The sequence below is a fragment of the Schistocerca gregaria genome, chromosome 4 (assembly GCF_023897955.1).
Source record: "Schistocerca gregaria isolate iqSchGreg1 chromosome 4, iqSchGreg1.2, whole genome shotgun sequence".
Classification (NCBI taxonomy): domain Eukaryota; kingdom Metazoa; phylum Arthropoda; class Insecta; order Orthoptera; family Acrididae; genus Schistocerca; species Schistocerca gregaria.
The window spans coordinates 176,795,703-176,812,845 of NC_064923.1; the positions used below are offsets into that span (position 1 = coordinate 176,795,703).

Below are 17,143 nucleotides of genomic sequence, written 5' to 3' on the forward strand. Positions count from 1 at the left end.
GTACAAACAGGGTTTGGTGCACGCACATCAATCAATCTGATTCATGCTGCGTATCTAAAGCGATAAACCTTAATTTATTCTTATCTCTAGATTTCCGAGATTGCAGTCCAATATATCGACAGCTTCTCTTACCTACCTTCATCTGGTGTGTCGAGCTAGGATTTCGGTTGCTCTTTATCTGAACCCCTAGCTACCAATCTATTATTATTATTATTATTATTATTATTATTATTATTCGTGGATCTTTCACAACAATATTTGTCTGCCAGCGCTGACAACTGTCTTCCACTGCAAATACGCTAGTGAGGCGTTTCCTGTATTGGACTGGCGCGTTTTGCAACGATGTCTGAGCAAACTGATCGCTGCATTAGACGTTTTACTTAAAGCTTATGTCTCTGTTTATTGAATAATCCGGACAGAATGTTGCACATTATGTAATTTCTTTGCTTTCACTTTGAATATTCACAGCTGCGACGGAAGTCATATAGGAATCACTTGGATCTCCACAATTACAATCACGTACCACCCTCGCATTCGCAGCTTAACTAGAGTTCAGACATTGAACAATCGAAATCTATGCTAGACACACCTGAGGTACACATCTAGGAGAACTTAAATTATTTGAGAAGATTATTCAACTCGACTAAAAACATGTGGATATTATACTTCACCGGGTAAGTTTGAAATATCACGCTATTGTAACAGAACGGTTTGCAACCTAACATTTTATGCATCGTTAGTCTTAAACACTTTTTCTTCTCACATAAAACTATATTCGACAGTCCAACCAATCTGACTGTCGTTAGTTGTTTACGTGTTGTTGTTGCGGTCTTCAGTCCTGAGACTGGTTTGATGCAGCTCTGCATGCTATTCTATCCTGTGCAAGCTTCTTCATCTCCCAGTACTTACTGCAACCTACATCATTCTGAATCAGCTTAGTGTATTCATCTCTTGGTCTCCCTCTACGATTTCTACCCTCCACGCTGCCCTCCACTGCTAAATTTGTGATCCCTTGATGCCTCAGAATATGTTCTACCAACCGGTCCGTTCTTCTTGTCAAGTTGTGCCACAAACTCCTCCCCAGTTCTGTTCAATACCTCCTCATTAGTTGTGTGATCTACCCATCTAATCTTCAGCATTCTTCTGTAGCACCACATTTCGGAAGCTTCTATTCTCTTCTTGTCCAAACTATTTATCGTCCGTGTTTCACTTCCATACATGGCTACACTCCATACAAATACTTTCTGACGTGGCTTCCTGACACTTAAATCTATACTTAATGTTAACAAATGTCTCTTCTTCAGAAACGTTTTCCTTGCCATTGCCAGTCTACATTTATATCCTCTCTACTTCGACAATCATCAGTTATTGTGCTCCCCAAATAGCTAAACTCCTTTACTACTTTAAGTGTCTCATTTCCTAATCTAATTCCCTCAGCATCACCCGACCTTAATTCGACTACATTCCATTATACTCGTTTTGCTTTTGTTGATGTTCATCTTATATCCTCCTTTCAAGACACTGTCCATTCCGTTCAACTGCTCTTCCAAGTCCTTTGCTGTCTCTGACAGAATTACAATGTCATCGGTGAACCTCAAAGTTTTTATTTCTTATCGATGGATTTTAATTCCTCCTCCGATTTTTTCTTTTGTTTCCTTTACTGCTTGCTCAATATACAGATTGAATAACATCGGGGAGAGGCTACGACCCTGTCTCACTCCCTTCCCAACCACTGCTTCCCTTTCATGCCCCTCGACTCTTATAACTGCCATCTGGTTTCTGTACAAATTGTAAATAGCCTTTCGCTCACTGTATTTTACCCCTTCTACCTTCAGAATTTGAAAGAGAGTATTCCAGTCAACATTGTCAAAAGCTTTCTCTAAATCTACAAATGCTAGAAACGTAGGTTTGCCTTTCCTTAATCTTTCTTCTAAGATAAGTTGTAGGGTCAGTATTGCCTCACGTGTTCCAACATTTCTACTGAATCCAAACTGATCTTCCCCGAGGTCAGCTTCTACCAGTTTTTCCATTCGTCTGTAAAGAACTGGCGTTAGTATTTTGCAGCTATGACTTATTAAATTGATAGTTCGGTAATTTTCACATCTGTTAACACCCGCTTTCTTTGGGATTGGAATTATTATATTCTTCTTGAAGTCTGATGGTATTTCGCCTGTTTCATACATCTTGCCCACCAGATGGTAGAGTTTTATCAGGACTGGCTCTCCCAAGGCCGTCAGTAGTTCCAGTCGAATGTCGTCTATTCCCGGGGCCTTGTTTCGACTCAGTGCTTTGTCAAACTCTTCACGCAGTATCGTATCTCCCATTTCATCTTCATCTACATCCTCTTCCATTTCCATAATATTGTCCTCAAGTACATCGCCCTTGTATAGAGCCTCTATATACTCCTTCCACCTTTCTGCTTTCCCTTCTTTGCTTATAACTGCGTTTCCATTTGAGCTCTTGATATTCATGCAAGTGTTTCTCTTTTCTCCAAAGGTCTCTTTAATTTTCCTGTATGCAGTATTTATCTTATCTCTGGTGAGATAAGCCTCTACATCCTTACATTTGTCCTCTAGCCATGTCTGCTTAGCTATTTTGCCCTTACCGTCGATCTCATTTTTGAGACGTTTGTATTCCTTTTTGCCTGCTTCGTTTACTGCGTTTTTATATTTTCTATTTTCAGTTAAATTCAAAATTTCCTCTGTCACCCAAGGATTTCTACTAGCCCTCGTCTTTTTACCTACTTGATCCTCTGCTGCCTTCACTACTTCATTCCTCAGAAGTACCAATTCTTCTTCTACTGTATATCCTTCCCCCATTCCTGTCAATTGTTCCCTTATGCTCTCCCTGAAACTCTGCACAACCTCTGGTTCTTTCAGTTTATCCAGGTCCCATCTCCTTAAATTCCCACCTTTTTGTAGTTTCTTCAGTTTTAATCTACAGATTGTGGGCAGAGTCCACATCTGCATCTGGAAATGTCTTACAATTTAAAACCTGGTTCCTAAAACTCTGTCTTACCATTATATAATCTATCTGATAGCTTCTAGTATCTCCAGGATTCTTCCATGTATACAACCTTCTTTCATGATTCTTGAACCAAGTGTTAGCCATGATTAAGCTATGCTCTGTGCAAAATTCTACCAGACGGCTTCCTCTTTCATTTCTTGCCCCCAATCCATATTCATTTACTATGTTTCCTTCTCTTCCTTTTCCTACTGACGAATTCCAGTCACCCATGACCATTAAATTTTCGTCTCCCTTCACTACCTGCATAATTTCTTTTATCTCATCATACATTTCATCACTTTCTTCATCATCTGCAGAGCTAGTTGGCATATAAACTTGTACTACTGTAGTAGGCATGGGCTTCGCGTCTATCTTGGCCATAATAACGCGTTCACTATGCTGCTTGTAGTAGCTTACCCGCACTCCTATTTTTTATTCATTATTAAACCTACTCCTGCATTACCCCTATTTGATTTTGTATTTATAACCCTGTATTCATCTGACCAAAAGTCTTGTTCCTCCTGCCACCGAACTTCACTAATTCTCACTATATCTAACTTTAACCTATACATTTCCCTTTTAAATTTTCTAACCTACCTGCCCGATTAAGGGATCTGACATTCTACACTCCGATCCGTAGAACGCCAGTTTTCTTTCTCCTTATAACTACGTCCTCTTGAGTAGTCCCCGCTCGGAGATCCGAATGGGGGACTATTTTACCTCCTGAATATTTTATCCAAGAGGACGCCATCATCATTTAACCACACAGAAAATCTGCATGCCCTCGGGAAAAATTACGTCTGTAGTTTCCGCGCCGGCCGCGGTGGTCTTGCGGTTCTAGGCGCGCAGTCGGGAACCGTGCGACTACAACGGTCGCAGGTTCGAATCCTGCCTCGGGCATGGATGTGTGTGATGTCCTTAGGTTAGTTAGGTTTAAGTAGTTCTAAGTTCTAGGGGACTGATGACCACAGCAGTTAAGTCCCATAGTGCTCAGAGCCATTTTTTTTTGTAGTTTCCGCTTGCTTTCAGCCGTTTGCAGTACCATCACAGCAAGGCCGTTGTGGTTAGTGTTACAAGGTCAGATCAGTCAATCATACAGATTGTTGCCCCTGAAACTGCTGAAAAGGCTGTTGCCCCTCTTCAGGAACCAGACGTTTGTCTGGCCTCTCAACATATACCCCTCCGTTGCGGTTGCACCTACGGTACGGCCATCTGCATCTAAGGCACGCAAGCCTCCCCCCCCCCCCCCCCCCCCCCAACAGCAAGGTCCATGGTTCATGCTTGCATATTACTCTTAATTTAGCGGAAGCAGCACTGACTGGAAGAAACTTTAAACTGTGAATAATTGCCCCGAGGAATGTCTGATTGTTCGTAGCCGTTAAATCGAAGTTTGTCTATGAAAATGGTACTATTTTTTGCGAATATTAACTCTCGATATTCTGCTCGACGTGGTGTATAAGCACAATGACGCAGAGGCTGCAGAAGAAATGCGAAGAAATCGAAAAAGAAAGATTGATTCAGCATACACTTTCTTTTTGAGTCATCATTTTATTACTGGTTTGATGCGATCTCCATGAATTCCTCTCCTGAGCTAACCTCTTCATCTCAGAGTAGCATTTGCATCTTACGTGCTCAATTATTTGCGGGGTGTATTCGAGCCTCTGTCTTCCTCTACAGTTTTTACCCTCTGCAGATTTCTCGAGTACCAAGGAAGTTACTGCTAGTGTCTGAATAAGTGTCCTGTCATTCTCTCCCTTCTTATTGTCAACGTTTTCCGTATGTTCCTTTTTTCCCCGATTCTTCAGAGAACCTCTCATTCCTTATCAGTCTACCTAATTTTCATCATTCTACTGTAGCGCCACATCTCAAACGCTTCTACACTCTTTTATTCCGGTTTTACCATTGTCCATGATTCACGGCTATGCAATAGAGTGTCCAAACGTACATTCTCCGAAATTTCCTCCTGAAATTAAGGCCTATGTTTGATAAAAGAACATTTCTCTTGATTAGGAATGCCCTCTTTGCCTATGCTAGCCTGCTTGTTACGTCCTTCTTGCTTCGTCAGTCATGGTTTATGACTAAGTTCATTCTGAAGCTGTCCGGCATTTGGCGAAGTTTGAAAGTTTCTGTGGCTAGGGGTCTAATACTGAATCTTGACGTTCTGTGATTAAACTCGCGGAGGAAGCTTTTGACGATGCTGCTTTATCCGTTCTACGGAAAGGTTTCAATTTTGCAGCGTCTCCCAAGCGTTCGCTAGTGGTTGTTCTGTTGATTAGGCTAGTTTCAAACTACCTCCTGATATTGCAGAGGAGGCTAGGAAGGAAGCATGTCGTGAATTGATTGGGCATCCCAACTGATGCGCAAACATTACGATATAGAACTCTGTGCCATAAGGACACACTCAATAAGTGACTATGCAAATCACAATATATAAAATTACTAATTTAGTTTATTATTATCATTATACTTTGAATTTGTATGGCTATTTGACTGCGATAAAGTTATTATTAAAATTTAATTTATCTTATCATATATTTTTTCAATTTCTTCGCTGTCTGCAGAGCTAGGAGGTATATACTCTATGCTCATGTCTTTTTTGTTTATGTACTGAAGTTGCTGAACTTGTAAGTACATTGACCTCTAAACAAGAAATTGCTGAACTGCTTGACAGCAACATTGAAAAGCTGAAAATGGAAATTTTAATGCCAACAGTTCCTATGGTAAAAAGGACAAAAGTGTAAGTTCAACAATAAAAAGAAACTACAACTACAGATATGTTTTAATCCATGTGGGCACAAACTCCGTATGCAGCATTGTTTAGGAAGAAATAGTGACTGAAACACAGAATCTTGATTAGATCAGCAAAAACAGTGTCAACAACCTCTAGTGGTAATTGATGGTATAATTCACAGAAGATCAGCAAGCGATACTTACGTCAACAGAATAAAGACCTGCATTAGGGAACAGTGCGTCAGACTTGGAGCAGTATTCATTGAATGAAAGAAGTTTTTACATGATAAATGTCTGGAGGAAGAAAGACTAAACCTCAAAATGTTAAGCTCTCTACGCTTCAGGAAAATGTTGACAGGCATGTGTGAAACCTCTAAAAGCAAGAGAGACCAATGCATGAATATAGGGGTGACAAAATAAAGGTACGAACTGAAAATAGTAAGTGTGTATACCAAAGAGAATGCAGTGAAAATCACAGTCAAAAACAAAAATAATGTACTGATGCAATGGAATATTAACTCTTTACAGCAGACCTACCTAACTTGAATAGTCTAAAATTGATGAACTTAAAATTCTGCTTTCAGAATCTGAAAATAAAAATATAATTTGTGTAAATAAATACTGGTTAACAGAAGATTGTCTACAAGTGTTAAATAGTATTAGTAATTTTAAGGTAGCTAACAGCTTTTGTAGGAGTACCAAATCTCGTGGAGACTCCTGCATTCTTGTTGATTCATTGGTAAATTCTAAAATAAGAGAAAATTTTAATTTTTTTTTATGGAGAGAGTGTGCTTGATAGTTGCTTTATAGAGTTAAGTGGCTTTCACAAAATTTTGCAACTTAGTTAAGAAATATGGTTTCAAGTCGAAGTTCCTGAAGGCACTAGAGCAAACAGCAGATGAACGACCTGCGCTGATAATATTATGTCGCACTACCAAATTGAAAATGCGAAGAAGGAGACCTAGGTATATCAGATCATTCACCTCTGTTTACTGATGTCCCTAAAGTGGAGTTATTAATCCAGGTGGAGTAATATCACAGCGTCTGAGACAGCTGGTTTACGTTCGCTTAGAGCTGATCCGGGTTATGTTATTTTACCTGCGGACGAGATCAAAGCTACCGTTGTTTTGGACAAGCAGGATTACGCTGCAGTGTTTGCTGTCTGATTCAGCGTATCGCAGGCTCGGTGCTGATTTCACAAAATGTGCTTAGAGAAAGATTAACAGCCTCCTGAAGGAAAGTTCCTTGTTGCAGGAGACTATCAACAGTCGTAATTGTTTCTGTGCTGTTCCCCCTACGTTATACGGTATCCGTAAGTTCGTCTTCGTCCGATTGTGAATAACATCGGTGCCCCGACATATCGTGTGCCAAAACAACTTTTACTCTGTTGACCCATAGGTCGATGGCTAAAAAAATGGTTAAAATGGCTCTGAGCACTATGGGACTTAACATCTATGGTCATCAGTCCCCTAGAACTTAGAACTACTTAAACCTAACTAACCTAAGGACAGCACACAACACCCAGTCATCACGAGGCAGAGAAAATCCCTGACCCCGCCGGGAATCGAACCCGGGAACCCGGGCGTGGGAAGCGAGAACGCTACCGCACGACCACGAGCTGCGGACAGGTCGATGGCGGCGCCACATTAAGAACTCGGTGGATTTATTACGTCGATTAGAGGGAATGCTTTTGAATGACTGATATTATTGTAAGTTTTGATGTGGTCTCTCTCTTCACTCGTATTCGTCTTTCTGATTCTTTACGGTTGTTTGGGTTTAGATTTGGTGCTGATTTAACGCACTTATTTCGACATGTATTGACTTCCACTTACTATTTATTCAGTGACCAGTAACTACCAGCAGACAGATGGATTTGCGGTGGTAAACCCGTTGTCTCAATTACTGCCAATTTGTTTATGGAAGATTTCGAAGAACGCGCCTTGGAGTCGGCGGCTTTGAATCCTGCGTGTTTTTCCAGCTGTGTAAACAATACTTTTATTGTTTGGCCTCATGTCAGTGAGAACTTGAACGACTTTTTAGAAATCTGAATTCAATCCACCCGAATACTGTTTTCACAATGGAGGTGGAAAGGGATGGCTGTCTTCCCTACCTTGACATGTTGATAAGGAGGAAGTTGGATGGTACGTTGGGACATGACTACTCACACTGACGCACTGACTTGTATCTGTTGGCTGATAGTTGTCAACATCCGGCGCAACTTGGGGAGGAAGGTACTTGGCAACTTGCTTCACAGGGCCCATGTCATTTCAGACTCTTAGCAGTTTGTCAGCTGAGGTAGCCCATCTCGAGGTCATCTTTCGTCAGAATGGTTATAGTGAAAGGCAGATCAGACGAGCGTTGCGCTATCTACCAATTGTGCGCGTGGTTGATGATGATACCGAGCTGGCACCAAAGTCTACGACCTTTTTGCCTTACGCAAGAAGCGTTTCGAACAGGATTGGTCGTATTTTGCGAAAATATGATGTGAAGTGTGTTTTTCGGCCACTTTATAAGATGAGCTTCCTCGTAGGTTGAGTAACGTATAATGTTGGTTTGTGTAAGTCGGGTGTCTACTGTATTCCTTGCAGCTGTAGCATGTCATATATTGGTCAGGCTATCAGGAGCGTGGAGGATCGGTGTACTGAGCACAAGCGGCACAAACGCTTACAACAGCCAAGCAAATCCGCCTTTGCAGAACATTGTTTTGGCACCGATCGTCCTATGGAAGACAATGGAATGGAGATTCTGGCATGCACTGCCAGCTATTGGGCTAGTGTTTGTAAGAAAGCTGTTGAAATTACGTTAGTTAGTAATCTTATGAATAGAGATGTTTTTTTTTTTTTTTTTTTTTTTTTTAAGAAAAATTCAGCATAAAATCCCGCTCTCTCTGCTGTCAAAAAGCAGCGGGAAAAAGTTTATGTTGCCTCACCCATTGATCATTACTTTCTTTATGGATAACTTCTGACGCCGATCATCTTTGTCTTGCGACGGCGCCAGTGTTTACAGTATGTGTGTGCGTGCGTGCACGAATCCACGCGCGCGCGTTTGTGTGTGTGTGTTTTATCTTTCCGGAATTTCTCTGAAAACCGATGTCTTAAATTTCTTGCACAGCACTTAACTGGTGCAGATTTCGAAAATGGTAGGGTGCGCTCCTGTCGAAATATCGGCGGTTGTCGGAGACGTCACCTTGCTTCATTCCCGTAAGTTATTTGAGAACTGCCACACAGTCGCTGCTTAATGACTGGGTGCACTGTCATACTGATACGAACATTTATTATCTCTGAACTGTTTCTCGACTGTATGCAGTACAGAACGCTCTAAAATGTATTCATTTCCCTTTGCAGTTAGCATTTTCTTAAGGCGATAAGAGACCACATCCTACCCCCGAAAAACGCCCTCAGACCGTAAGACAACTCCTCAGAAGTTCACTGTTGGCACTTTACATGATGGCAGATAACATTCTCCAGGCATTCGCCCAACTCTTAGGTAGGATCGCCACAAGATATAACGTGACTCACCATTACAAACCACTCGTTTTCAGTCATCCACGGTCGAGTGGCCGCTATTTACATAACCCCAAGCGGCACTTAGCACTGACTTCAGAAGTGCACGACTTACAGGGAGGTGCTCTTGTACCCAATTCTTTTTGACTCCCTACATTCACTGTGCTAGGGAACTGCTGGTAGCACTTTAGAACTCACAAGTGATTCCGTCCATTGATTTCATGCGATTTTCTTACATCTGCTATCCGCAATGCTCGACGGTCCCTATCCGTCTGCATATAATGTCTGCCTCTTCTTGGTTTAGCTGTCGTTGTTCCTTCGCGTCTCCACTTAACAAGGGGCCGGCTGTAGAAGTTTGAAATGTCTCTGATGGATTTGTTACTCGGGTACATCTAACTACTTCACGTTCGAAGTCACGGAGCTCTCTTGACCGACGTGCTGTTACTGCTCCTCTACTGACAACACAATATTTCCTGCTTCCTGTTATATTCTTGAGTCCTCCTCTCGAGACACCTAGTTGTCAATTCCGCGTTACATAAGAGTGTCCGGATAATTTTGATCAGGTAGTGTACGTCGTTTGAGCAGATCTAGAAATTGTGGAAGTTCAGCAGTTCGAGAGACTGTGCGGCTGTGATTACACGGGAGACTCACCTGGTAGATGAATATAACCGCCCACTGCAGGAACCACCAGGTCCATCCATATTCGTCGAACTCGTAGTAGACTCTGCTCCAGCCGCCGTTACTGATGTAGCACGCGAGCGTGGCCGTGAAGGAGCTGGTGATGAGCAGGCTGAAGGAGCCCACGAGGATCTCGTGGCGCTCCAGCTCCGGCGACAGGAACTTGGTGGGCTGGCACTTCCACTCCTCGGGGCGGTCGCGCTGACGTACGTAGAAGTACCACTGCCAACAGGCGAGGACCACACTCACTCAGGCGGCGTTTGGCCAATTTTATGGAACCGTTCTGACGTTTAGGACTAAAGCAAAAAAGTGGGCAACTGTCTCTGAAAATGTCATGCAACATATACTACTGGACATTAAAATTGCTACAGCAAGAAGAAATGGAGATGATAAACGGGTATTCACTGGAGAAATATATTTTACTAGAACTGATACGTGATTACATTTTCACGCAATTTGGGTGCATAGATCCCGAGAAATCAGTACCCAGAACAACCACCTCTGGCCGCAATAACGGCCTTGATACACCTGGGCATTGAGTCAAACAGAGCTTGGATGGCGTGCACAGGTGCAGCTGCCCATGCAGCTTCCGCACGATACCACAAGTCATCAAGAGTAGTGACTGGCGGATTGTGACGGGCCAGTTGCTCGGCCACCATTGAACAGACGTTTTCAGTTGGTGAGAGATCTGGAGAATGTGCTGTCCAGGACAGCAGTCGAACATTTTCTGTATCCAGAAAGGCCCGTACAGGAACTGCAACATGCGGTCGTGCATTATCCTGCTGAAATGTAGGGTTTTGCAGGGATCGAATGAAGGGTAGAGCCACGGGTCGTAACACATCTGAAATGTAACGTCCACTGTTCAAAGTGCCGTCAATGCTAACAAGAGGTGACCGAGACGTGTAACCAATGGCACCCCATACCATCACGCCGGGTGATACGCCAGTATGGCGATGACGAATACACGCTTCCAAGGTGCGTTCACCGCGATGTCGCCAAACACGGGTGCGACCATCACGATGCTGTAAACAGAACCTGGATTCATCTGAAAAAATGACGTTTTGTCATTCGTTCACCCAGGTTCGTCGTTGAGTACACCATCGATTGCTAGTGATACGAGGCCGTTGACTCCAGCACGGCGTTCCGTATTACCCTCCTGAACCCACCGATTCCATATTCTGTTAACAGTCATTGGATCTTGACCAACGCGAGCAGCAATGTCGCGATACGATAAGACGCAATCGTGATAGGCTACAATCCGACTTTTATCAAAGTCGGAAAATTGATGGTACGCATTTCTCCTCCTTACACGAGCCATCACAACATCCGTTCACCAGCAATGCCGGTAAACTGCTGTTTGTGTATGAGAAATCGGTTGGAAACTTTCCTCATGTCAGCGCATTGTAGGTGTCATCACCGGCGCCAACCTTGTGTGAATGCTCTGAAAAGCTAATAATTTGCATATCACAACATCTTCTTCCTGTCGGTTAAATTTCAAGTCTGTAGCACGTCATCTTCGTGGTGTAGCAATCTTAATGGCCAGTAGTGTATTTCAGAATATTTTATGCTCATTCCCTTGATCAATGCAGTCCATTTCTGACGCTTCTTCGCAAATGCAGATTATATTCGATAACACCAGTTGTTTATTTTATTCTTTTACTTCTTATTTTTAATTACTTTTTAGCACTGTGAAGAATTGAGAGTCTCTGACCTTGCTAGCGAAAGATAGGAGTCTTTTTAACAGGAACAGGCTAAACCATAAAAAAGTTCAGAGTGTAAGACTGGGTCCCCCACCCCCATACTCCATGCGGTGATCGGGACGGCTCTTTCTGTCGAAAAAACAGCAGCAATGTTTGTAGAATGCTTTAGAAAGATAAGGAATATCTAGTCAAGTGTCGCTCTCCAGAGGCTGGCGTGTGAACAGCCGTTTGCCTTAGGAGCCACTCCACAAAATAATGTTGGTCTAAATTTCAGATTCAGCGACGTGATAGGTTTTTACTGTTGATTTTGAAGAGCACGCGCTTCCTCACCTATCACTGCATGCTGGGTGTTTTATAGCGCTGTTACAAAATTGTACCGTGGAGAGGGAGAAACTTCCTGCCTTCCTCCCCATCCCAGAGCACTACTGGTGAGATATAGCGAAAGGCCGAATGAATAGGAGACCGTTTATCATTTTTACACAAGTTTTAATGAACAGAACTTGCAATGTCTGCCACCATTGGCCAACGACACTCCTGCTCAGACAGAAAAAGCGAAATTTCATAGCGTCCAGTAAGAGTACACTCACTGATAGACGATGGGAGAGTAATGACTTGCAGCTAGGCAGTGGAGGATGTCGTCAATTGTACTCTAAGTACAGAGAGAGAGAACTGAACTTAGAGCCTCCAGCCAGTACCGCCACTGACTTTAAGTAATCTATCTAAGATGGGCCACCGTTGCAATCACCGATTCTGTACGTATGTGGTATTAGATCACTCCCATCAGGAGATGGTTACACAGTTTTAATGCTTTGCAACCAGCCAGTTTCTTGCAATAAGTACTTTCGTGATCTTACTGGTGTTTGAGCCTGTTTTTCCGTATTACTCCTGTAATTTACTAATCATGCTTATGGCCACTAGTCGTATTCGTGGACTTTTCATATAACTTTGCGTTTATCATGCTACCTACCTATGCGAAGATTACAGTTTTCCATTAGAACCCCACCGGCATGTGTGGCCGAGCGGTTCTAGGCGCTTCAGTCCGGAACCGCGCGACCGCTACGGTCACAGGTTCGAATTCAGCCTCGGTCATGAATGTGTGTGATCTCCTTAGGTTTGTTAGGTTTAAGTAGTTCTACGTTCTAGGGGACTGATGACCTCAACAGTTTAAGTCCCATAGTGCTCAGAGCCATCCATTAGAGCCCCTTGTACAAGTGTCAAATATTCAAGTATTAATCTTACTTAGCAACTGATCTGTTCTCTTTATCGATAATAAACGTGATTGTTACAGTAACCTATTGTTTCCGTTATAGATTAGAAGATCCCTCCTCTCATTAATGTCTCTATGTGCGTGGCGTGGTACCCATATTGTCATGCTTGATTGGTCCACCCTGTTAATTACCATTATTAAGATCTTTTTGTTGCGTGTCATTATCATTTCCCTTAATTAATTTGCATGATAAACTGTATGCTTCCCTCTTCTGTAGGCCACCATAGATCTGACTCTAGCATTATAAGGGTGTTCAAAGACGCACTATCGATACCCCACAGTAAGATTCACGGACGTCTCTGCTTTTTTACCTCGACCTTCTCGTGGTTCAGCATTCTCTCTCTGATTTGATCGCAGTTTTGTGAACCTCCCTATGGTATCATGACAAGCTTTCTGAGTCGTTAGTCGTTGTGTAACATCACTGAAGATTGCGGCTTAACATTGTGTTTAGCTCAATTCTGATTTCTAAATGTATCAATTTTTATTAAGCCTAAATTTACTTTTCATTGCTATTTTGGCATACTTCCACCTGGGATTCAAACAAATCAGAGACCTCCCCCCCCCCCCCCCCCCCCCCCCCGCAAGCAGGAACGTTGACGATGCCTTTAGCAGTCTGATGCAGCCTAAGTAATCAATTTAAAATCCTGGCGGTTTGCCACTCCTGCAAATTGGGGCACGCTCCTTTCATTTTACAAGAAATGTATTCGCAATTGTGAATACAAATGAGACTCCATATGTACAATTTGTTGGCTACATATGAAAATTTTAAACGGAGCGGGACTCGAATGCTGATTTTCTCCTTTACACGAGTGGTCACTGCCTTAGTTACTTCGTATTTGCGGCACGCGTCCAGGACCGACCCGAACCTCCACATGTTAACCATTTCTCCACGCCCTGCGTTCACACAGTCGCCGTGACTCTTGCAGGGGAAGAGACTTACCTTTTACTCTCGCGGACTTTGCGTAGGAATGTAGTAGACCGTTAAACACAGACACTGTAAACAGTAGTCCATTCGTTTCCTCCGACGTGGATTGTAAGAGCTGTGGAAGACGGCTGGGTGAGGTAGAGCAGCGTTGCATTCTAAGCTGTCCTCCAAACTTCTTTCGTCTGAGAGGTGACACACAAACTATAGCAATAACGATAAAACTGTTAAATAATAGCCTCTGCTAAGCCATCTCTTTGTTCAACAATTCTAGCGAAGCTACAACTGCAATTCGGTTTTACTTAATAATTTGCAGCCTTCCAGGTTGAAGTCATGAACGCAGATTAGTTAGCAGCGAACGTCTCCAGGGCATCAGTATTTCACCAGCGGGAGAGGAGAAGTTTTCGTTCAGTTCCTGACCAGTCGAATGTGCGGCAGTCTTAACAACTATATTACAAAACTTTCTGCAGTGCCTAGAAAAGTAAAGATTTATGTCTATTGACAGCGATACGTTCGTCGGGTGAATACGTTAAGCTTAGCTACTCTTTTGATGACATTCCATAGGTATCAGCTGTATACTGAAAGAAGTTTCTATCCTCTCTCTCTCTCTCTCTCGTAGTTTAATTTGCATAGTCGTCCGTAATAACTCGGAAAAAGTCGTTACATTCCGCAAGCTCTCATTATACTCCTCAACTACACCAACAGCTACAGTTACGTGTTATTTATGTCTGCATTGTGATTCCGCAGAGAAAGGTGTTGAGATGCTTTAACAATGGCTCAGAAGTGCGATAGTAGCTGATCTACACATGGCATGCTCTCATAAAGAAGAATCGGAAAAATGTGTAGAAATTCATTTCCTTTCCCGGACACATCATGGTTCAAGCTACATTCAGATCCAATGTTTCTATCAAAACGACGCGGACATCACTGTTTTTGAATGAATCAAATGGACCATTGACAAGCTACTTTCAAAAAGTGTTTGAGAAGTAAGAAGTCAGAAAAGTTGTTAAGAAAAAGAAATTTTTGTTGTTAGGTAATTCACATGGTAGAGGCGTTGGCCAACTGTTACAGGATAAAATAGAGTCATGTTACGGTAACAGGTCATAAGATTTTTTTTTTAACCTAGTGCAAGTCTGGATCAGGTGTTAGAAGATGTAGGTTCACTTTGTAAAGACTTCACAAAGGAAGACACTGTGGTAATTATGGCTGGGGCAGGCAACTGCATAGACAGAGACCCTAGTTGTTCTTATTCAGTTGAGACTGACTTGGTGAAGATAGTGCAGCAACGAGACATACCAGTGTTGGGCTTGTGTCTGTTCTGAGCCGCCATGACCGGCCTCATGTAAACTCTTCTGTTAGGAGAGTTAATTTGGAGCTGGAAGTGCTGCTTGAATCAGGTAGGAGGTTTCGTAATGGGGTGTTTCCTCCTGCCCTTATTAGTAGGTGGGACTACACTAGGAACATGGTCTTCACCTCAACAGGAAAGGGAACGGAAAACAGTCTGGGCTAATAGTAAATAACTTAAGGGGGCCAATATCACATGTGGTAAAGTACCAGCGTTTACAAGTGACAGAACAGCAGATTCTCTAGGGTAGGAAGAAGGTTGAAACAGATATTCACATTGACAATAAAGGACGCTAGAAAGGAAGTTTTAATGTACAAAATTCGTGCAAACAGCACCTAATTGAAATAGCAGATGTTCAGAAACTGAAACTAACAAAAAAATGTGGGTCATCCAGTAGTAATTCAGCCAGTGCCCAAAATCAGTTATCCTTATTGCATAAGAATATCTGAGGACTGATTTAATCTGCCTCTCTGAACATCATGTGACTACTGGAATAGATATATTATATGCTACAGGATTTAAGCTAGCCTCTAACTATTGTAGAGAAAATATGGACATAGGAAGAGTTGCCACATTTGTCACAAACTGCTTTAATTTCAAGCACTTAGATGCTTGTGCAATAGGTATAGTATTTCGTAATAAGTCCTTTAAATAGTAAGTACATATAGAGCATCTTCAGGGAACTTTAACTTCTTCATAAAAATCTGGAAGCTCTGTTGTCCCACCTCACAGTAAAAAACAAAGAAATAGTGGTTGATGGTGATTAAAATGTGGGTTTATTGAAAAGCTCTGTCAGTGAACGATTGTTGAAATCAATAACACTGTCATTCAACTGAATTCCTACTGTGAACGTTGCAACTGGGGTATGTAAATGATCTGAGACCGCTATTGATAATGCCTTTGTAGGCAAATCTAGGAAAAGAGACGTATCTCAAAACCAGTAGTAAGTGGGATACCTGATTATGACATGCAGCTTCTCACATTAAGTGTTGAAACTTGTCAGGATACAAAATCTATTAAATCTGGGTACAGAAGGATAATGAAACAGTTAACAATTGAGAATTTTAGGAGATTGCTCAAAGCCGTGAAATAGATAGATGTTTACAATATTTCTGACTCAAATGGAAAATACAAGGTATTCATTAATAACAATGTAATTTTACGGTTTATCAAAATTTCATTCCCTCAGCAGGTTTCGAAACCTAGGTCAACGTACCTAACAGTTATTTGCAACCGGTTGGCAGTACAATCCTATGTTGAAACTAGTATACGATTGCTGAGTGACATCCGTGTTTACAACTGTAAATATTCGTTAATAAAGTTACTTCCTGATTTGAGAATTGTTTTCTCCTAAAGGTAATCAAAATCAAACTTAAGTCTATAAAAAAACGATGGGTTGGACAAGGAATAAACGTATCAAGTGGAACACGATGGAAGCTTCATCTACTGTCTAGGAAAGCTCTGCAATGTATCACAAAGAATACTGCAAGATATTGAAGCAGGTAATCCAGATATCTAAGCAGCTTTATTATGAGGATAAGATAATTACGTCAGGCAACAAAGCTGTAAAAATAACTGAGACATTGGTAATAAGTGCATGTAGTTTGTAAACCTCTTAAACAAGTACTTTGTTTCTGTTACTGGCAGCTTGGGGTTATCAGGTTCGGTGAACAGTGCATTGGAGTATTTGAGACCAGTCTTTAAAAATAACTTCAATAAAATGGAAATAACACTCACATCTCCCAAAGAAGTTGTATCCATCATAAAATCCTTAAAATCCAAGTATTCTAATGGTTTTGATAACATATGAACGAAGTTAATCAAAGAATTCTATGTGAGTTGAGTTCTGTCTTAAGTTATTTGTGTAATCAATTTCTTATCAGCGGAATATTTCACGACTGGATGAAACATGCTAACGTTAAGCCTCTTTTCAAGAAGCGGGTTAAAGAGATACCGTCAACTATCGACCAATTTCACATTTGCCGACTTTTT

The 17,143-nt window shown here is 41.9% G+C and overlaps 1 protein-coding gene across 1 annotated transcript in view; it reads right to left on the reverse strand.

The window, feature by feature from the left end:
• The window catches only part of LOC126267536 (lathosterol oxidase-like), a 107,859-nt gene that overhangs the window by 17,796 nt on the left and 72,920 nt on the right, over positions 1-17,143 (reverse strand). The window contains exon 3 of the mRNA XM_049972837.1: positions 9,891-10,139. Within this exon, the coding sequence (XP_049828794.1) occupies positions 9,891-10,139 (249 nt within the window). The remainder of the gene's footprint in view (positions 1-9,890; positions 10,140-17,143) is intronic.